Source organism: Pagrus pagrus, assembly GCF_965226575.1.
Source record: "Pagrus pagrus genome assembly, chromosome: 24".
NCBI lineage: Eukaryota > Metazoa > Chordata > Actinopteri > Spariformes > Sparidae > Pagrus > Pagrus pagrus.
In genome coordinates this window covers 957,399-977,019 of record NC_140206.1, presented here as the reverse complement: position 1 = coordinate 977,019, position 19,621 = coordinate 957,399, and the positions used below count along the sequence as shown (strand labels likewise).

Genomic DNA, 19,621 nt, shown 5'->3' with positions numbered 1-19,621 from the left:
TTCAATAACCCACTAAACTAATACTTAACGTTAACATGGTGGCATTTTCAACCTTGACTGCGCTATTGTTAAAATTTATCTCAAAACACAGCATTTTTTATTCATTAAGCATGCTCAGTTGGTCTGAAAGCCATTGACTAGGGTGACTCATGCCAATGGTCTGTGACACACCACAAAAACTAGCGACGCTCACCAACTTCTCTGATATTGGCCACGGCCAATCATTGGCCTGGTGTGTCAGGGCCCTCAGATCACAATGGCGTTGTTACTCTTAACTTGTTGATTGTCATTATGCTAAATTATTTATTTCTTAAAGACATTTCTTTCTTCTATTTTCCTGACAAAGCAGGTTCCCCAGATGTTCTTCTATGTGTGTTGTTTTGTGTGTCTGCAGGCTGTCAGGCTGTCTGATCACAGAGGGCGGTTGTACTTCTCTGGCCTCAGCTCTGGACTCCAACCCCTCCCATCTGAAAGAGCTGGACCTGAGGTACAATCATCCAGGAGACTCAGGAGTGAAGCAGCTGTCTGCTCGACAGGAGGATCCAGACTGGAGACTGGACACTCTCAGGTATGAAGAGGCCTGCTTGCAGCCACAGACAATAAGTCTGATAGAGGAGAAAAGCTGTTAACATTTTCTCTGTCCATCATTTCGATGGATTTTAGCCTCTCTAATATTTAGATGCTAAGCTCATGGGAATGTCCCTTCAATTTTTCTTCAGGAATAGGATTCTTAATGGAGACGGGATCATCCAAAAGACGTTTGTTTTGTGTGTGTTGGTTAATAGATGATTACTCCTCTTTCACACACACCAACATCTTGCGGCTCAGATTTAGGGAGAACAGGGAGAAGCAGGCCTGATGGACATATTGTGCTTCTGTGTATGAGTCATGTCATGTCCATGTCTGCATGCTGAAAGAGGATGTGCTGCTCTGACCCCCCTCCTCCTTTCAGGGTGGAGCCTGTTGGAGTCCGATGGTTGACACCGGGTCTGAGGAAGTGTGAGTGTGTTTTTACTTTGATTCAGCTTCACACTGTGACATCACTCAGTCACATCTGTGATGTCATCACCACACTGATGATACATTAATAACTGCAGCTGTGTTGTGTCTTTTTCTCTCCATCAGATTCCTGTGAGCTCACAGTCGACACAAACACAGTCAACAGAAACATCAAACTGTCTGACAACAACAGGAAGATGACATATGTGAAGGAGGATCAGTCATATCCTGATCATCCAGAGAGGTTTGACTGCTGGTCTCAGCTGCTGTGTAGAAACAATGTGACTGGTCGCTGTTACTGGGAGGTCGAGTGGAGAGGAGAGGTTTATGTCTCAGTGAGTTACAGAAGAATCAGCAGGAGAGGAAATGGCTCTGAGTGTTTGTTTGGATGGAATGATCAGTCTTGGAGACTGTATTGCTCAGAGAGTGATGGTTACTCTGTCAAACACAATAACAGAACAACATCCATCTCCTCCTCCTCCTCCTCCTCCTCCTCCTCTGGTAGAGTAGCAGTGTATGTGAACTGTCCTGCTGGCACTCTGTCCTTCTACAGAGTCTCCTCTGACTCACTGATCCATCTCCACACCTTCAACACCACATTTACTGAACCTCTTTATGCTGGATTTGGCTTTGGGTTTTGGTGGTCTGGTTCCTCGGTGACTCTGAGTTCTCTTTAGTAGGGTAAGTCATCTGTCAGAGGAACATTGTCACTGCTGAACCCATCAGTTGAGACTGTACAGGATCGCTGCTCCATTGTAAGAAATTCATTAATTAACTTTATATTGCAAATCTTTTAACTTATCCCACTTCCAGTCCATAAGGGGTGGATGTTATGGTTGTTAAATTGTGGAAATGCAGTTGACTTGTACTTGCAAGTCAGGTTCAACACTTAAATGCACAAAATGTTATTTCTGCTGCTGAGGGTCACTGTATCAAAACAAAAGATGTTTACCGATACGCCTTTTCAACCAAAGCAAACCAAGTGCTGGTTCTGGGTTGGTGGTAGTGCTGGTTCAAAGTTGGTTCACCCTTCAAACCTTTTAAGAACCAATTTGTTTCCCAGAATTGTTTGGAACAACTATGGAGGACTGCATCAGCTCTTGAAAATAATGAAAATCTTTTGTTTATTCTTCTGTGGATAAGTCAGAACAGCTACAATGGCTGTTTTTCTAAATATGACGCTCACAAGTGGTTTTAGTTGGTCCTGGGTCATAATAACCTTGCCCCCAGCCCCTGACGGTTCTTTCTCCTAGACCAACTGTTGGTGCCACTCTGGAACCAGTTTCCCTGGCCAGGAGCCAGTTCTTTGGCTGTCCAAATGCCAAGAACTAGTTCTAGAGTAGGCACTGGCTCTGAACCAGCACTTGAACCACCTTGGTCGAAAAAGGGTGCGAGTGTTGTGTAGGGAGGGCCGGGCAGAGCAAGGGTGAGCAGATCCAGTGCTCAGAGCCAACCAGCACTAGTGGAGAGAGTCGGTTGCAGATCGAGAGATTCTGCTCTGATCTGGAGCCATTTACCGACAGGGGGAGAGCTCAGAGATTACTTTTGAACTTCTGGGATTAAAAAGTGGATTTCTCTTCACTCCTGTTTATCAACCTGACTGCAGCAGTGGTCCAGAGGTGACCTCCATTGTCGGGTGTTTCTGTTCTATAATGTTGACTGCTGACTGGAGCTGGAGGGGAAATGTACTTTACTCCATGAACATAACGTTACAGAGAGGAGAGAGAGAACCAGAACCAGAACCAGTCTCTGCTGAGTGCTGACTTCAGTTCAAGTCAATCAAGTGCAATGGATTCAGACAGACAAACAGAATGGCAGCAGACTCATATGAACATGGTTTGAATGCACATCAGCAGGTCCACGTTATATCTGGCTTGCGTTTGTAATTGCTATATCCTCACTACGCTGCATTTTTTAAAACCATGATAATCTGGCCAATGGCAACTTATTGTCCACTTTCAGGCACCGTCTCTCTCCTTCTTCCTCTCCTTGCAGAAGAGAGGAGCAGATCAGGTCATGCGGGCAAAGTACCAAATGGTTGCACAGCAACAATAACCACCTATGTATTAAAGGGCATATTAGCAGGTTGCATTGGTGCTCCTAATTATGAAATTTAGTCTCACTGTCCCTAAAAATACTTGCACAATGCTTCTAAATGGTCCCGGTCTGGAGCCCTGTGATTCAGGTATAATCATTATGCATGAGGGAATGGGTGACATTAGATGTACTCAACACTGACAGTAAGTTTCTGGCTGGTTTATGTTTCTAATGATGAGAAAAAGGGCCACCATGATAATTATATTCATTGTATCTATAATGGTGTAATAAACACGGGAATGAAAAAACTGTTTTACCAACATTTGTTCATCTTTTTTGGCTTATGAAGACATTTTGAGGTTTGAGTGAATTTTGAGATTTGTTGTGGAAAGAAACTGAAACACTGACTTCTGAGGTTTTGAGGATGTTGGTCGAATCCAAATCTAGTCTTTTAATATGGAAAGGAAAAACTAAACTCTAAACAGACTTTGTGTGTCTGAACCAGTTTTAGAAACTATGTCCAAAAGCTAGATAAAAAGCTTTTTTATTAGCAACAAAACACCAAAGTCAGCAGAATTCATCCTCTGGGAGCTGTATATATTTATACAAAATATTTTATACAAAATTATTCAAACTATCAGATATTTTAATCTGGATCAAAGTAGAGGACTTACTGGCAAAGACTCAGAGAAGACCTCCCAGGGCAAGGGTAGTGTGGTGGGTTTGTTAATGATTGTGAGACCCCGGCATTGCAGCTTCTGGTTCCAATCCTGCCTGTTTCGTTCCACCTCTGATCCTCCAGTGGAGGTAGTAACAGAGGCAAGACAACGTCTGTGTGTGAGGGTAAACTGGCATTCAGTCCAACAACTAAACAGATCCTATATCCATCAAATAAAAGACAAATGTCCCACACTTCAACCCACAAAGCAAATTAACGAGACCAAACAGTATTGCGGTCGCAGGTAGTGTCTTTGGCAACTTATACCAGAATCTATACTTTTATCCGACCCCGGCAGCGAGAGCCAGACAGCTCCTGCTGTTCACTGGACGAGATTTCGAGCAAAAAACGTTGACTCACGTCTTTGACACCTTTCACTACTGTGTTGTTATAGTTACTGTCTCTGGCAACTTGTATAAAAGATAAAATCACCAAATAACCCCCCCGAAAACAGCATCCCTCTACAGGAGTGAGAGCCAGACAGGGTCCACTACTTACTGATGGTGATTATGTGATGATGTCATTTCAAGCAAAAAACTTCTCTTTGTCAGTTTCACGATGCCTGGTGGGTCAGGATCTCCGTCACAACAGCATTCCTTATGATGACAGTTTGCTGAGACATTTCTAGATTCACAGATGGAAACAGACAAAAAAGCTCCACAAAGATCTCAATGTTTCGATGTCTACCGTCACGCCTCTTATTGCTGTATGAAACAACACACTTGTGCCGGCGCCTTTTGCAGAAACTCTGTCTGAACAGACAGAGGCAGGAGTTTACGGAAATAAAGACCATCATTTATTTAAATTTACTCAAAGGTGATGATGCAACAATGTTACAAACCAAATACGTAGTTACCGACACCTATACCATTATCACCACGACCCATGCAGAGACGTTGGTAATGTCTTGACACAGCAAAGAGAGAAACAAGCCCAAAAGAAGCAACCCGGCCCAAATAAAAATTTAAAAAGACTATCTAGTTTGAGTCAATTTGATCAATTCACACTATGCATTTTATAAGACATTTCAAAACTACCAGACATTGTAATTTCCCATGTTTCTCAAACAGACCTGACCAAGAAAGAAATGATGAATAAATGAATGAATCAATGAACATGAAGTTTAATTTCTGCTTCATTAGACAGGAGAGACGGCAGCAAGAGCCCAAAGATTCAACTACACTTGAGAGACAAGCCCAAAAAAGAAACCAAAAACAAACAAAATACCCCACAACCCACGACTACTAATATGAGTTCAAGACTTTACAGAAAAACAAGCCCGTGACAGGCTTGGGCGATTGGACGAATATATCGGCAATCACCCATCGGCTGAGTCCGTCACGGTTGGTTTCATTTTTGGGCGATTTTCGTCATTTTATTTTGCTTAATTAATGGTCTGCCTCCACAGAATTCAACATGGTACATATAGTTCATAATTACTACGTAGAGCACAATTGAAAGTGTGCGTGTATTGGAACTGGCAGCTTCATACATGATTTCCGACGAGTCTTTCACAAGACGGGTGAAGCGTGGCTTTTCCAGCAGCAGTTGAGGGAGCCGCCTCTCTTGGTGTTAGCTTGGCGTTCTCTTGAGGATGATGTATTCACAAATGCTCGTGCAAATTGGTGGCGTTAGAATCTTTTGCTGGCACCACTCGTTTGCATAGACGGCAAATTACCTGACTTGTGTTTTTGGGCTTGCCGGTTGCGTCAGGTCTAAATCCAAAATGATCCCAAATCTGCGCCCGCAAAGCACGCTAAACTTTTTTGCTGCATTCGTGTGGTGTCGGAAGATCCGAGATGTTTTTCTGACATGAGGTGGCGTTCATGTGAATTATCCTATTCTGAAAGTCATTTTTAGATTTTTTCCGACATCACATGAATGCAACATCCCCCGTCTTTTTTTTATTTCTCCGCCGCAAACACAACTGCCGAATATATCGGCAACCGCCGGTTGATTGGCTGACGGTGGCCGGCTGGAAATTTTTCACATATCGCCCAACCCTAGCCCACGATCTCTTAAACTAAGTGGACTCAAAGATCTGAAGACAAATCTGATTTGCCTGCAGTCTGAACGTGGCCTCAGACAAAATCAATCAATTTCAAATCAGTGAATACATGTAATGTTTGACACTGCAGTTCCCAGACATAATAAAATAACCTGGACACAAATGAAGACAGAATCAGAATAAACACAAGGCTTCATCTGAGCTGAAAAGATGAAGAACAGCTGTTTTTGGAGTCTGTATCACCATTTCTAAACTGGTCTTGGTCTCAGTGCTTCAGTCCTGCTGGATGAAATGTGCTCAACTAGGATCTCCACTGATGTATCGATGTAGCTGATTGAATCTTTTGTCACAAACACCGCAATTAAATGGTTTCTCCCGTGTGGATTCTCATGTGTCGTCTCAGATTTCCATACAATGCGAGACTTTTACCGCAAACAGAACAAGTGAACGGTTTCTCCCCGGTGTGGACTCTCATGTGTTTGGACAAAGTGCTTCTGTCGCTGAATCTCACTTTGCAAACCGAGCAGCTGAAAGGTTTTTCTCCTGTGTGGACTCTGATGTGTGCGGTCAGATTTGAGTCTGTTGTGAATCTTCGTCCACAGACTGGACAGCTGAAGGGTTTCTCCCCCGTGTGGATCCTCATGTGTGTCACGACATGTCCTCTCCATGGAAACGTCTTCTTACACACTGAGCAGCTGAATCCTTTTCCTTCAGAGTGGATTCTCATGTGATCTGTTAAAGATTTCTTCCGGGGGTATTTTTTACCACAAACTGAGCAGCTAAAAGATCTCAGTCCGGTTTGGACTCCGTTGTGTCCCTCATGGCCAAAGCTTGTAGCACATTCAGGATTAAAGTTCTTGGCTGGTTCTGGTCCTCCACAGTCCTCTCCGTCAGCTTCTGTTTTCAGATGCTCTTGGCTTTGATGAATCTGTGACGACTGGAGAACAACACACTGATGTTTTTTTAGCTGAGGCTCCCACGTGAACTTTTTCCCACAAACGCTGCAGCTGTATCGTTTCTCCCCCGTGTGGAGCGCCATGTGGCGGACCAGATGTATCTTCTGTATGAATCTCTTGCCGCAAACTGAGCAACTAAATGGTTTCTCTCCCCTGTGAATTCTCATGTGTGTCTTCAGATTTGCGTTTTGGCTGAATGTTTTACCGCACTCAGAGCACTGAAATGATTTCTCACCAGTGTTAACTCCTCGGTAGTTGTTCAGAAAGTTTAAACCGGACTGAGGCTCCCTGGTCTCATCCAAATCCCAACCTTCTACAGAAAAGTCTGGAGTCTTGTCATGAGTAGCTGGTTGTAAATGACTATCAGGCTGAAAGTTCCTGTCTGGTTCTGGTCCTCCACAGTCTTCTCCATCATCTTCTTCACTCTTCACAGTGACAGGAGTGAATGTGAACTCAGTGATATCAGCCTCCTCCTGATTGGTCCAGAGTTCCTCTTGTTCCTCTTTAATGTGTGGACGCTCTGGTGGTTCCTCCTGGTCCAGACCGGAGCTCCAGTCCGGCTGCTCAGGAGGATCCTCTTCTTGACTCACTGACAGCAGCCGGACGTCTGCGGAGAATAAAGAAATACAGAAACATGTTTCAGAAAACTAACTTCCTGTGAACATTAAACCCGCTGACACCACTTCACACTTAAGCTAACCAATGCTGTAATTAGGCTAACTAATGCTAACAGTTGCTGTACTTAAGTTAGCCAATGCTTTACCTCAGCTAATGAATGCTGTTCTTTAGCTAACATATAATCTTGACCCACATTGTGAGTTCAGGTTGTTTGCTCAAAATCATATGACATGATCAACATCAGTAAACATCGGGATCGACCCGGCGCTCACAGCCGGGCTCGGGACCCTTTTTTCTGTCGGGAGCACTGGACGGGTTGGTGTTTGGGTGGCATTGTCACACTTTACGCCCCTGACCCTCATTTTCAAGCAGACAGGAAGTCAGATAGTGGAACAGCATAGTGCTTTTGTTCAAATTTAAAAAGCTGACTCGGGATGTACAGCACAACAACGTTGGAAATATTAACAATAAAAACAATTAAACCAGACAAACAACAAGACGATTTAAATATGTAGCTACTCAGCCGCAGTAGAAGCACGAAAGTGAAAGAGGAAAGATAAAATAAACACAATCTGAGCGTCTCTACTGTGGAGACAATGATTCAGCTCGTAAAACAAAAACAACAAAAAAATCCTCAGAAAAACAATTACCACTAAAACTGTTATTGCCTGAACTCAGGGATTAACTGTACACATTATGTATATTAATAGATCATTATATATTCTAATGATCCAATATTATATTTTTCCATTTGCTTCCTCCAAAACAGATCCTTCATTAGATAACTGCAGGCTTTGAAAATAAAGATAAAAGCTCCCACACACTCTGAGAGGTGTGTGCAGCAGAGTCAGTAAATGTTTCATCTTAAAGCTGCCATGTGGAAACTATATTATTATTGCAGACACACGTGAAAGACGCTGCAGGTGGAGACATGTTTAGTTTGATTACTGAACAGATGCTTTTATTTTGTAGCCTGCTGTAGTCTGATGATTGGACGGACTTTCAGAATAAAAGGGAATGTTTTGTTTGAATAAAACTCAGCTTTGTTGCAGAATAAACACGTGAAATACTAAAACATCCTTCACTAGTGTTGAGGGAAGTGTTAATAATAAAGGACAGAATTTAATATTTCAGGTGAGACCAGAACCGACCTGCTCTGTGTAACTGGACCTGAGGCTTGAAAACAGCGTCCAGTAGTTTCCGGTGCCGACTCAGTTCCTCCTCGTACTCTGCTATCGTCCTTTCAAACAGCTCAAATATCTCTTCAGCAGCCGCAGTCAGCCGCTGCTTCACAACAGCTCTCAGCGTTTGGACTTTAGACATGTTGACGGACTCACAGCAGCGACTTCTGCTCCACAGACATCCCGTCCGGCTCCGTCTACTTCCTGCTGCGGGCTAAGTTAGCTTCGTTAGCTTCGTGGGGCAGCAGGAGCTGGTCCAGATGTTACACATGTTAACTAAACAGCACAGAGTCACTCAGACACATCTGTCTGGTTCTGGACGGGTTGTCTCCGTGCAACAGTTTGGTCTCTATCGAAGCGGCTCCGACTGGCACTGTGAGGCCGACTTCCGGGTCCGTCTATTTCCTGCTACGTATGCTATGCTAACTTCACTTATAACTCGTGCCTGATTATTAAAATCCAGAAAATGTACAAAGTCAACTCAGACACGTTCACACAGACTCCGCTGCTCCGCTCAGGTTGTACGTCACAGCGGACGTGACACGTGAACAGTTAGCATGTGTTAGCATGTTGCTGCCTTCAGAACCGCTGCATCGCGGGTTTTCAAAATAAGAGGGGCGGAACTTGAATTTACACAGTGGTGGAGACAAACAGACCCTTCACAGTAAAGTCACAGTGTTTATTATTATACATATTAGTTACCTTCGTTTTGAAGTAATACATTACGTTACAGTATTACTGTCTGCAGAGAGACTACTCACTTACGTAGACTACTTTTTAGTTACTTTGGAAAAAAAAAAAAAGGCCCAAATAACCTCTAAAGAATAATTAATATCTTTTTAAATAAATGAATGGTCTTGGACACAGTGATGAGCCGGCAGACAAAGAATCACAGTCTGATATTTTATGAGATGTGAATAAATATTTTTAATTGTAGGCTCAATCATGTGAAACTCAACAGACCTGTAGCTTCTATGATGAAGCCTGTAATGACATGACAAGACAAACATCTCTTTTTCTATGCCTTTTTATTTTAGCCCACAGAACCAGGAATGAATGGACATAATGTGACTCAAGAATCAGGCTCATTTCAGCCACACAGAGACCGAACACAGAACTTCTAGGCTCGGCCGTTTTAAACGCACACAGCCTATATTAACATGGTCAAGAGTCCTGGAACGGAGATACTCAGTTGAAGAAAAATGGCAGGACACAGAAACAGGCTTTAACAATCTGAACCTGTGTTACGACCATGAGAAAAGGCTAAAGGATGAGGGGGGTAACACATATAACCTGGGAAATAAGAAGGAAGGAAATAGTGCAAACAAAGGATTATTAATAAATTAAAGCCTGACGTAAACACATGAATCAACAACTGACCAATGACTTCAAACACTTTATCCAGCAGAAACGGCCTGAACACTTTCCTCCAAATAAAGGCAGTCAGGTTTCCAGTATCGGTACGTAACACCTAATTATAGCACACGAGCTGCTGAGTGGCCCTACGGCAGTATCTACCTCTCTTACAGGCTTTTTACCACCAGTCGAGGCAGATGGCCGCCCACCACCGAGTCTGGGTCTGCTCAAGGTTTCTGCCTGTTCTCGCCACTGTCGCCAAGTGCTTTCTCACGGGGGATTGTGGGTCGGTTAGCTGCATCAGCCAGCAGCTGCAGCAGAGGCAGGAGGGCAGCACAGGAACAGAGAGCAGAGCAAAAACACAACAACAAACACACAAAGCATGTAACACTTACGTTATAGGCAACTGGGTTAATGCAACACATCAGCCGTCAAGCTGTGAACAAAATCAGAGTTTGTCTCCAGACTTGTGATTGGACCAGAAGAACACAAATACAGTTTGAGCAGTTTGAACTGTTCGTATTCAACACTTAACGAGAAATTAATTCAAGACCAGGACAGTTCATTATATCACAAATCATTTCTGTTTCTGGGTAATTTAACCAAACACGTTGACCATAGAGCTGCGAAGGTGACAAAGTACTTGAGTCGTGATGTATGATGTTTGAAAACAATACTTTAAATCAAATACCTTCATATCAATATTGCGACCGAATTGTAAGGATTACTACTGGTACTTTCACAAAGTAATAACACAAGACTCTTGATCAATAATCATCAATAATGTGGATATAATGACTTAGAGTGTTTACAGTTGCATCATTTAACTGTGATGCAGCCTTTAAAACCAGGAAAAGACAACACTTAGTCTGTGTCGAGATATATCGATATCCAAAATCTGAGACAATATATAGTCTCATAATACGACAACTATATAATAGATATATTGTCCAGACCTATATTTAAATTAGTTTAAATACAATGAAGACATATAATTTAAAAGGCACAGTTTTCCAGGAATCAACAGAATAATGTAGACACAAATAAAACCAGAACTAACGTGAGCCGAGGAGACGAAGCACTGCTTATTGTGGAGTCTGTATCAGTTGATGAAGTGGTCGGTGCTGAGCCCGGTCCAGCCTTCAGTACTTCAGAGATCGGCTCAACAAACATCTTTACAGCTTCATTTATTTCAACTGCTCTCACCAACACACCTGATCTCTTTTTGTTTTAAGAGCGAGCTGAGTGAGTCTTTTCTCACAAACACTGCAGCTTAGGCCCAGGCGACAGAACGATAGCAGTATGTATCGGTGGTAGACCCGTCATCAATAACAATACAATAATGGTTTCATAAAACGTCCTATAGTTTCACGTCTCTGCATTAAATGCAAACCATCTTAAAAGCACATAGTGAATACGCCCTGGCTTATAAACAGCCTATCATATCGCTTGTTAACAGAGCGTGCTGTGAGTGACACGCGAACAGCCAATCATTTCGCAGCAACACGACCAGCCTTGCTCCGCCTGTACAACTATTAACTCACATAGTAGTAATGTCTACTCTTCTTTAGGTCTGCGGCGGCCTCAGAGCTGCAGCTGTGCCGGCAAACACACCGACCTCTTCAGCCTCCGTCACAGTCCGGAGCCGCTCTACACTGCCGGGGTGTCTCCAGGCTTGTTACGTAGAGCGGACAGGCCGGCGCTGCCTGCCGCTGCGCCGCCACACGGCCTGTTTGCTCTGCCTACGAGCCCAGAGACACTGCAGTTCTCACAGTGCAACTACAACTCACAATCCGCCGAAGCAGCTCCGCCACTGGCCGAGTGTTTTACAAACGAACCGCCAGAAACACTCAGCACATCCATTCAAACAGGACAGGTCATGAAACTTCTCTATCGTGACAGACGTTTTAGCTTTATCGCCCAGGCCTACGTCAGCTAAATGTTTTCTCCCATGTGGACAGCTGAGTGTTGTCGTAGAATTCCTCTTCCTCCAAATATTTTACCGCAAGCCGAACAACTCGGGAGTTTCTCCCTGGTGTGGATCCTCATGTGTTTGGAGAAATTGCTTCTGTCACTGAAACTCGCTTTACAAACTGAGCACGTGAAAGGTTTTTCTCCGGTGTGAACTCTAACGTGTCGGGTCAAATTTGAGTCTGTTGTGAATCCTCTACCGCAGACGGAACAACAGAAGGGTTTCTCCCCGGTGTGGATCCTCATGTGCTCGCCAAGAGTTTCCTTTCGGGCGAATCGAGTACCGCAGACGGCGCAGCTGAAGGGCCTCTCCCCGGTGTGGATTTTCATGTGCCTCACCACATCTGCCCTCCGCTGAAACGTCTTTTTACAAACTGAGCAGCTGAAACATTTGCCCTCCGAATGAAGTCTCACATGAGCCATTAAGGATTTCTTCCGGGAAAATCTTTTACCACAAACTGAGCAACTAAATGGTTTCACTCCCGTTTGGACTCTGTCGTGTTTCTGCTGACCTCCCCTGTTGTCGGAGCTTGTTGAACATTCAGAGCTAACTGATGTTTTTTCAGTATTACATTTAACATCACTCACAGGTACGTCACTGTTCTGAGGGTTTAAACTCAACTGAGGCTCCCTGGTCTCCTCCCAGGCACAACTGTTATTAGTCTCAGGTTCAGAGGAAGTCTTGTCATGAGTAGCTGGTTGGAGATTATCTGGATTCAAGTTCCTGGCTGGTTCTGCTCCCTCACAGTCCTCTCCATCAGTTTTCAGATGCTCTGTATCTCTGCTCTCAGTTTGTCTCTGATGAAGCTGTGATGACTGACGACCAACACACTGATGGTTTTTGAGCTGATAATGCCAAGTGAATCTGTTGCCACAAACGCTGCAGCTGTATCGTTTCTCCCCCGTGTGGAGCGCCAGGTGTTGCTTCAGAGTCACCTTTTGTGTAAATCTTTTACTGCAAAACGAGCAACTGAACGGTTTCTCTCCCGTGTGAATTCTCATGTGCGTTCGCAGGTTTGAGTTCAGGGTGAACTGTTTCCCACACTCAGAGCAGCTGTATGATTTCTCACCAGCGTTACGTCCACTGTGATCGTTCAGAGGGTTTAAACCCGACTGAGCTTCACTGCTCTTTTTCCATTCCTCACTTTCATCGTTCTCAAGTTCAGATAAATCCAAAGTCGTGTCACGAGTGTCTGGTTGTAAATCTGGCTTCGAGGTCCTGGCTGGTTCTGGTCCTCCACGGTCCTCTTCATCAGCTGTTTCCATGTGTTCAGTTCGTCTTTGATGAAGCTGTGAGGACGGAGGTTCCTCTTCATCATCTTCTTCACTCTTCACAGGGACAGGAGTGAATGTGAACTTGATGATATCAGCCTCCTCCTGGCTGATCTCTTTCTGCTGTTCCTCTTTAATGTGTGGCAGCTCTGGTGGTTCCTCCCGGTCCAGACTGGAGCTCCAGTCCTGCTGCTCAGGAGGAACCTTTTCTTCACTCACCAACAGCAGCTGGACGTCTGTTGAGAATAAAAAAAAATCATAAACATATTTTAGAAAAATCATAATTGTTTGTTATCATTTAACTACAAGCCACCGAGTCCAGAAAAGTCGGGATACTGTGGAGAACATAAATAAAAACAGAAGGCAATGATTTGCAGCTCCTTCAACCTGTATTTGATTAGAAATACTATAAAGATATCTAAAGTTCAAAGTGATAACCTTTATTGTTCTTTGTTAAATAAACTCTGAATTTGATGCCTGTGACACTTATCACACACTGGTGCAAGGAAAGACTGGGAAACATGAGGGACGCTCCAAAAACAAGTCCACAGGTGAACACATAACAGTGTCAACATATAAAACATATAAAAAAGATGAACATCACAATAAATCTGCTCATATTGACAACTGCAGTTCTGGTTCTGGTTCAGTTCTGTGAGCTGCTCATATACAGGAGCAGCTCTACATTGTTTCAGTCAGGAGACGACGTCACTAACGACTCTGTCCGCTGTGTCGTCTTTATGATGACGCATTTTCACAGTATTTCATTAGTTTGAAGACAAACTGACAAACATCATCTGTGAGATTCAAACAGGATCAATACATCATCTGTCTCTGCATCACTACAGACAAAGCTCTGATCAATCAGGTCAAATACATAAAGGGAAGTTACATATTTTGAGTTCAAATTCATGTTTTTCTACCATTTCAACTGCAATAATGTAAACATAGAACTGACATAACAATTAATTACATATGTAATGTGTTGCCTTACATTTTAACAGCATTATGTGTAGAGGTCAGATTACAGCTTTAATAAACTCATTATGTTTTATGTTAAGGCTGCCACGTTTGATTACTGAACAGATGCTTTTATTTTGTAGCCTGCTGTAGTCTGATGATTGGAAGGACTTTCAGAATAAAAGGGGAATGTTTCGTTTGAATAAAATTCAGCTTTGTTGCAGAATAAACACGTGAAACACTAAAACATCCTTCACTAGTGTTGAGGGAAGTGTTAATAATAAAGGACAGAATTTAATATTTCAGGTGAGACCAGAACCGACCTGCTCTGTGTAACTGGACCTGAGGCTTGAAAACAGCGTCCAGTAGCTTCCGGTGCCGACTCAGTTCCTCCTCGTACTCTGCTATCGTCCTTTCAAACAGCTCAAATATCTCTTCAGCAGCCGCAGTCAGTCGCTGCTTCACAACAGCTCTCAGCGTTTGGACTTTAGACATGTTGACGGACTCACAGCAGCGACTTCTGCTCCACAGACATCCCGTCCGGCTCCGTCTACTTCCTGCTGCGGGCTAAGTTAGCCTCGTTAGCTTCGTGGGGCAGCAGGAGCTGGTCCAGATGTTACACATGTTACATGAAGGAGCGGCAGGTCCGTGTCGACGCTCCTGTCTGTGTGACCGGACATGTTGTGAACTGAAACACAGTTTGTTTTCTGACGAAGCGGCTCCGGCAGTCACTGCCCGATGAGTGGCGCATGCGCAGTACGTCCGCAATCTTTGACAGCTAGGTACGGCAACACGACTCGGACAAACTACGTACGGAACAGCGGAAAAAGCGGAAGTTGGTTATTTTAGTTTATGTTTTCATAACATTTGGTAATTTTATAAGATAACATCGAACAAGAACGATTTTAAGACCTCTTAAATACTTTAGAAAATCCTGTCTAATAATGTCCTTAGTACACATTTGACAGAAACGTCCACTTTTGATGAAAATGTCTGAAAACTGACTTCCTTCATTGTTCCTGATACATGGTCCTTATTCTGGATCTGTCTCGTCTTTGCTCCACTTTGAATAATGAATTTTTTGTGCCTAGTGAATAAGATATTAATTTAAAAGTGCAATTTGTAAGAAAAGTGGATCTTTGAGTCTCATTATTTGACAAGCTGGGAATGAAAAATCAAGTTTCTTACAAATAGCACCGTATTCCTTAGATTTATTTTCTATATAAATCCTCTCCCTTTTACTAGATTTGACATAATCCTCGTCTAAGTTGAGTATTGTTTACTCAGTTTTCTACAGTTTGCATATCCTCCATGAGATATTATATGTTTGGTATTTTTTAAATAGTTCAATATAAATTTAATGAAAAGTAAACGGACCTCCTCCTCACACAGAAACTTATTATTCCAGAACTCACTGACTCTATGAAAACTCGTGACTTTGTTATGTTACTCATAATGAAAGAAACAGCAGTGACAATATTCATGAAAAATGTATTTTACAAAATGGCTGCCACAGGACATGAAACCACGTGTTGTCAGTCATGTAAAACTAAATCATGTCATCCAATCCATTTATACTCTACTGTTTTATTCCTACTTATAAAAACAGAAAAGCTTCAGGACGTTCAGTGACGTCATCAGTGTGATTTTTTTTTTCAAAATAAGAGACTTTGTTCACAAGGTAACACCAGACGATTACTGTCATTATATATCTTATCATATAAATGTTAGAAAAACATGGTTTTGAACTAATACAAGACTTTTCTTCTATACATGACGGTGGGAACAAGTACTTCTGTGGAGCTTCGAGTGTTAAATAACCGATTAAACAACAAATATTGACAAATGGACGACCCGGGAGGCAGTAATCGTTCAAATAACCTGTTGTTTTATTAGAAGATATGAAAAAAAAAATGAAGTCTCAAGTGTTTTTTCCGTAGAATTACCCATTTATTTATTTTTGTTCTGTTTGTTTCATGCATATATATGAGCTGGAAAATCAGCTGATATTTCAAATGAAACCATTTCTGCCTCTACTGGTTCTGAACTGATCCATGTTGAGACTTCGGTCCTGCTGAAGAAAAAGGACCCGACAAGCATCTCTGCAGCTTCATTTACTTCTGCTGCTCTCACCAACACACTTGTGTTTCTTCAGAAACGACAGCTGACTGAATCTTTTATCGCAAACGCTGCAAATAAATCGCTTCTCCCCCGTGTGGACGGTCAAGTGTCGCCTCAGAGTTCCCTTCTGAGCAAACTTCTTCCCACAAACTGAACAACTGAACGATTTCTCTGCCGTGTGGACATTCAGGTGTCTCGTCAGAGTTCCCTTGTGTGCGAATGTTTTATCACAAAATGAACAAGTGAATGGTTTCTCCCCGGTGTGCATCCTCATGTGCTGGGACAAAGTGCTTTTGACGTTGAAACTCGCTTTACAAACTGAGCACGTGAAAGGTTTTTCTCCGGTGTGGACTCTTTCGTGTGACGTCAGGGCCGAGCTCTGAGTGAAGCTCTTACCGCAGACGTAACAGCAGAAGGGTTTCTCTCCGGTGTGGATCCTCATGTGCATCACAACATGTGCTCTCCACTGAAATCTCTTCTTACAAACTGAGCAGCTGAAACATTTTTCTTCTGAGTGAATTCTCATGTGAGTCGTTAACGATTTCTTCCGAGGGTATTTTTTACCACAAACTGAACAACTGAATTCTTTCACTCCCGTTTGGACTCCGTTGTGTTTGTGCTGATCTCCCCTGTGGTCAGCGCTCGAACTACATTCAGAGGAGCTGACTGGAGCTGATGTTGCTCCTGGATTACATTCCTCTTCACCTACAGGTGCTTCAATGCTTTGCAGAGACTTTAAACCGGACTGAGGTTCCCTGGACTCCTCCCAACCACAACTGTCATAAGAATCAGGTTCAGAGGAGTCTGACGTCTTGTCGTCCGTCTCAGGTTGTAAACGACTGTCTGGATCAGAGTTCCTGTCTGGTTCTGGTCCTCCACTGTCCTCTCCATCAGCTGTTTCCATCTGTTCAGTTTGTTTTTGATGAAGCTGTGAGGACTGAGGTTCCTCTTCATCATCTTCTTCACTCTTTACAGTGAAGTTGATGATCTCAGCCTCCTCCTGATTGGTCCAGAGTTCCTCCTGTTCCTCTTTAATGTGTGGCAGCTCTGGTGGGTCCGCCTGGTCCGGACCGGAGCTCCAGTCCTGCTGCTCAGGAGGATCCTCTTCTTTCCTCACAGACAGCAGCTGGACGTCTGCGGAGAATAAAGAAATACACATATTTTAGAAAACGTCCTGTTAACTTTTGACCTACAGACAAAAATCCTTGTCTGCCTGTATTCCTGCCCCCGTATGTGTTGTTATGTCTTTAAAATCATTTTTGTGATTCTGCGTACGCTTATTTTTCACTGGATTGGGTTGAAATTTGTCCTGATGATCCAAGAAACCCTAAAGATCACTTACAACATGTATTGATTTGTACAATTGTTGCTGAATGTTTACAGTCATCGGATCATTTTTTTATCCAAATGAAGAAAATCTCATTTTCTAAAATCTCCACGAGTTTTCACTTTCCTTGACTTCAAGGTTGTCTATCTTTGTGTGATACCCATTGAGCCTGTTTTTCATGACTTCATTTTGTTCCCTGTGTGTTGACGAATAATGTCAGTTCTTTATCTCAACAGGTATCAAACAAAGATAGAAAAGCTTTATTTTTATTTTTTACTTTATTTTGACTGTAGATTTTTTATTTTATTTTTTTTTACCATTCACTGCTTCATCGTTTGAAACGCCGAGAAGAAGAAAACTGCAGGATACAACACCAATAATCAATACAATCGGTTTTCGATCAGGAAGCAGGTGAAGTGTGCAGACCTGCTCTGAGGACCTGCTGCTCGGGCTCCACAGACATCCCGTCCGGCTCCGTCTACTTCCTGCTGCGGGCTAAGTTAGCTTCGTTAGCTTCGTGGGGCAGCAGGAGCTGGTCCAGATGTTACACATGTTAAATTAACAGCACGGAGTCACTCAGACACATCTGTCTGATTCTGGACGGGTTGTCTCCGTGAAACTCAGTCTGGTCTCTGTCGAAGCGGCTCCGACTACTTCCGGCTCCGTCTACTTCCTGCTCCCCAGCTGCGCTAGCTTCCTTTAGCATTCTGTGCTAACAGGAGACGAGTCTGAGGAGAAACATCCCGAAGGTCTGAACAAGTTGGTCCAAACCTGCAGACTCTGCTGCTCCACTCAGTTCATCTCCTGCTGACGGGGAAAGTTAGCGTGTTAGCCGCCGGAAGTACAACTCAGGACGGCCGCCTGGTGGATTTTCAAAATAAAAGTCAGCAAACTTTTCTGCCTACTCAAAAGCAGCTGGTATCTGTTACTACTACTACTACTTATACTAATACTACTACTAATACTACTTAGAGAGTAGTAGTACCACTCTACCTCCGGAGCGGCTGTAACTCGGGAGGTAGAGCGGGTCGTCTGGTGATCGGAAGGTCACTGGTTCGAATCCCGGCTCCCCCCAGCTACATGTCAAGTATCCTGGACCCCAAATTGCTCCTTGCATGGCAGCCTCCGGCATCAGTGTGTGTGTGTGTGTGTGTGTGTGTGTGTGTGTGTGTGTGTGTGTGTGTGTGTGTGTGTGTGTGTGTGTGTGTGTGTGTGAATGGGTAAATGTGGCATGTATTGATGTCTGTCACAATAACAGAGAAACATCCATCTCCTCCTCCTCCTCCTCCTCCTCCTCCTCCTCCTCCTCTGGTAGAGTAGCAGTGTATGTGGACTGTCCTGCTGGCACTCTGTCCTTCTACAGAGTCTCCTCTGACTCACTGATCCACCTCCACACCTTCAGCACCACATTCACTGAACCTCTTTATCCTGGATTTGGGCTCTACTGGTCCAGTCCTGGTTCCTCAGTGTGTCTTTGTGGTGTTTAGTCTGCAGAGTCTCCTCCTGTCACAGAAACATTGTCAGTGCTGAACAGTTGAGTCTGTACAGGATCACAGTCACATCAATCTTTCAGCTTCTTGTAATAAATTCATCAGTGAACTTTGTACAAAATGATTCAAAGTGATTGAAAATATTCTTCATTTACATTTTAAACTTCTTCCATTAAATTGTGGAAATTGCGTTGACTCGTACTTTCTGTCATGTTGTTTTGAATTCTGGCTCTTGTTCCAATAAAATCCAGAAATATTAGTGAAATGTCAGAAACAGGAAACATCGACTCGTCTGTAGTTTAATTGTAAAGAGTCGTTGTGAACAAAGTTGTAAATGTTCAGTAAAATATGATCAGATGTACTCGACACTCCACCTGAAACTCTCTGACTTGTTTCATGTGTTTCTAATGATGAAACAAAAAGTTTGATCATGTTGGTTAACACATGTAATTATTTCCGTAGTGACGTCATAAACTGTCAACATCTGTTCATTTCTGTGTGATTATTATATGAGAAGGAAACACATTTTAATGACAATCATTGTGTTTCTCTCAGTGTTTTGTGGCTGTTGAAGTCCGGCTGTATGATGAATCATCACTGACGTCCA

General features: G+C 43.1%; 4 protein-coding genes across 6 annotated transcripts in view; 1 reads left to right on the top strand and 3 right to left on the bottom strand.

Moving 5' to 3' along the window:
* LOC311253375 (protein NLRC3-like) overlaps nucleotides 1-3,328 on the top strand; it is a 36,003-nt gene extending 32,675 nt beyond the window's left edge. For all 3 annotated transcript variants that reach the window (XM_084347296.1, XM_084347295.1, XM_084347294.1), the window contains 3 exons: nucleotides 395-568; nucleotides 953-999; nucleotides 1,126-3,328. In XM_084347296.1, coding sequence (XP_084203422.1) covers nucleotides 395-568; nucleotides 953-999; nucleotides 1,126-1,676 — 772 coding nt within the window. In that variant the 3' untranslated portion in view covers nucleotides 1,677-3,328. The remainder of the gene's footprint in view (nucleotides 1-394; nucleotides 569-952; nucleotides 1,000-1,125) is intronic.
* Nucleotides 3,329-4,537: 1,209 nt separating this feature from the next.
* Nucleotides 4,538-9,106, bottom strand: LOC311253389 (uncharacterized protein). Its single transcript, XM_084347318.1, has 2 exons — nucleotides 8,488-9,106; nucleotides 4,538-7,325 (listed from the first exon to the last, which is right to left on the bottom strand). Exons 1-2 carry the CDS (start codon nucleotides 8,657-8,659, stop codon nucleotides 6,124-6,126), a joined length of 1,374 nt encoding a protein of 457 aa, XP_084203444.1. The 5' UTR covers nucleotides 8,660-9,106; the 3' UTR covers nucleotides 4,538-6,123.
* Nucleotides 9,107-9,528: 422 nt separating this feature from the next.
* LOC311253382 (uncharacterized protein) lies at nucleotides 9,529-14,819 on the bottom strand. The gene is made up of 2 exons (XM_084347306.1): nucleotides 14,400-14,819; nucleotides 9,529-13,352 (listed from the first exon to the last, which is right to left on the bottom strand). Exons 1-2 carry the CDS (start codon nucleotides 14,569-14,571, stop codon nucleotides 11,809-11,811), a joined length of 1,716 nt encoding a protein of 571 aa, XP_084203432.1. The 5' UTR covers nucleotides 14,572-14,819; the 3' UTR covers nucleotides 9,529-11,808.
* Nucleotides 14,820-15,944: 1,125 nt separating this feature from the next.
* LOC311253394 (uncharacterized protein) lies at nucleotides 15,945-18,355 on the bottom strand. The gene is made up of 2 exons (XM_084347324.1): nucleotides 17,951-18,355; nucleotides 15,945-17,331 (listed from the first exon to the last, which is right to left on the bottom strand). Exons 1-2 carry the CDS (start codon nucleotides 17,985-17,987, stop codon nucleotides 16,187-16,189), a joined length of 1,182 nt encoding a protein of 393 aa, XP_084203450.1. The 5' UTR covers nucleotides 17,988-18,355; the 3' UTR covers nucleotides 15,945-16,186.
* Between the last annotated feature and the right edge of the window lie 1,266 nt (nucleotides 18,356-19,621).

Coding starts and splice junctions, on each gene's coding strand:
- LOC311253389 (XM_084347318.1), bottom strand. CDS start 8,659: ATGTCTAAAGTCCAAACGCTGAGAGCTGTTGTGAAGCAGCGGCTGACT. Junction 7,326..8,487: donor GGTCCAGTTACACAGAGCAG/GTCGGTTCTGGT, acceptor TATTCTCCGCAG/ACGTCCGGCTGCTGTCAGTG.
- LOC311253382 (XM_084347306.1), bottom strand. CDS start 14,571: ATGTCTAAAGTCCAAACGCTGAGAGCTGTTGTGAAGCAGCGACTGACT. Junction 13,353..14,399: donor GGTCCAGTTACACAGAGCAG/GTCGGTTCTGGT, acceptor TATTCTCAACAG/ACGTCCAGCTGCTGTTGGTG.
- LOC311253394 (XM_084347324.1), bottom strand. CDS start 17,987: ATGTCTGTGGAGCCCGAGCAGCAGGTCCTCAGAGCAG. Junction 17,332..17,950: donor GCAGCAGGTCCTCAGAGCAG/GTCTGCACACTT, acceptor TATTCTCCGCAG/ACGTCCAGCTGCTGTCTGTG.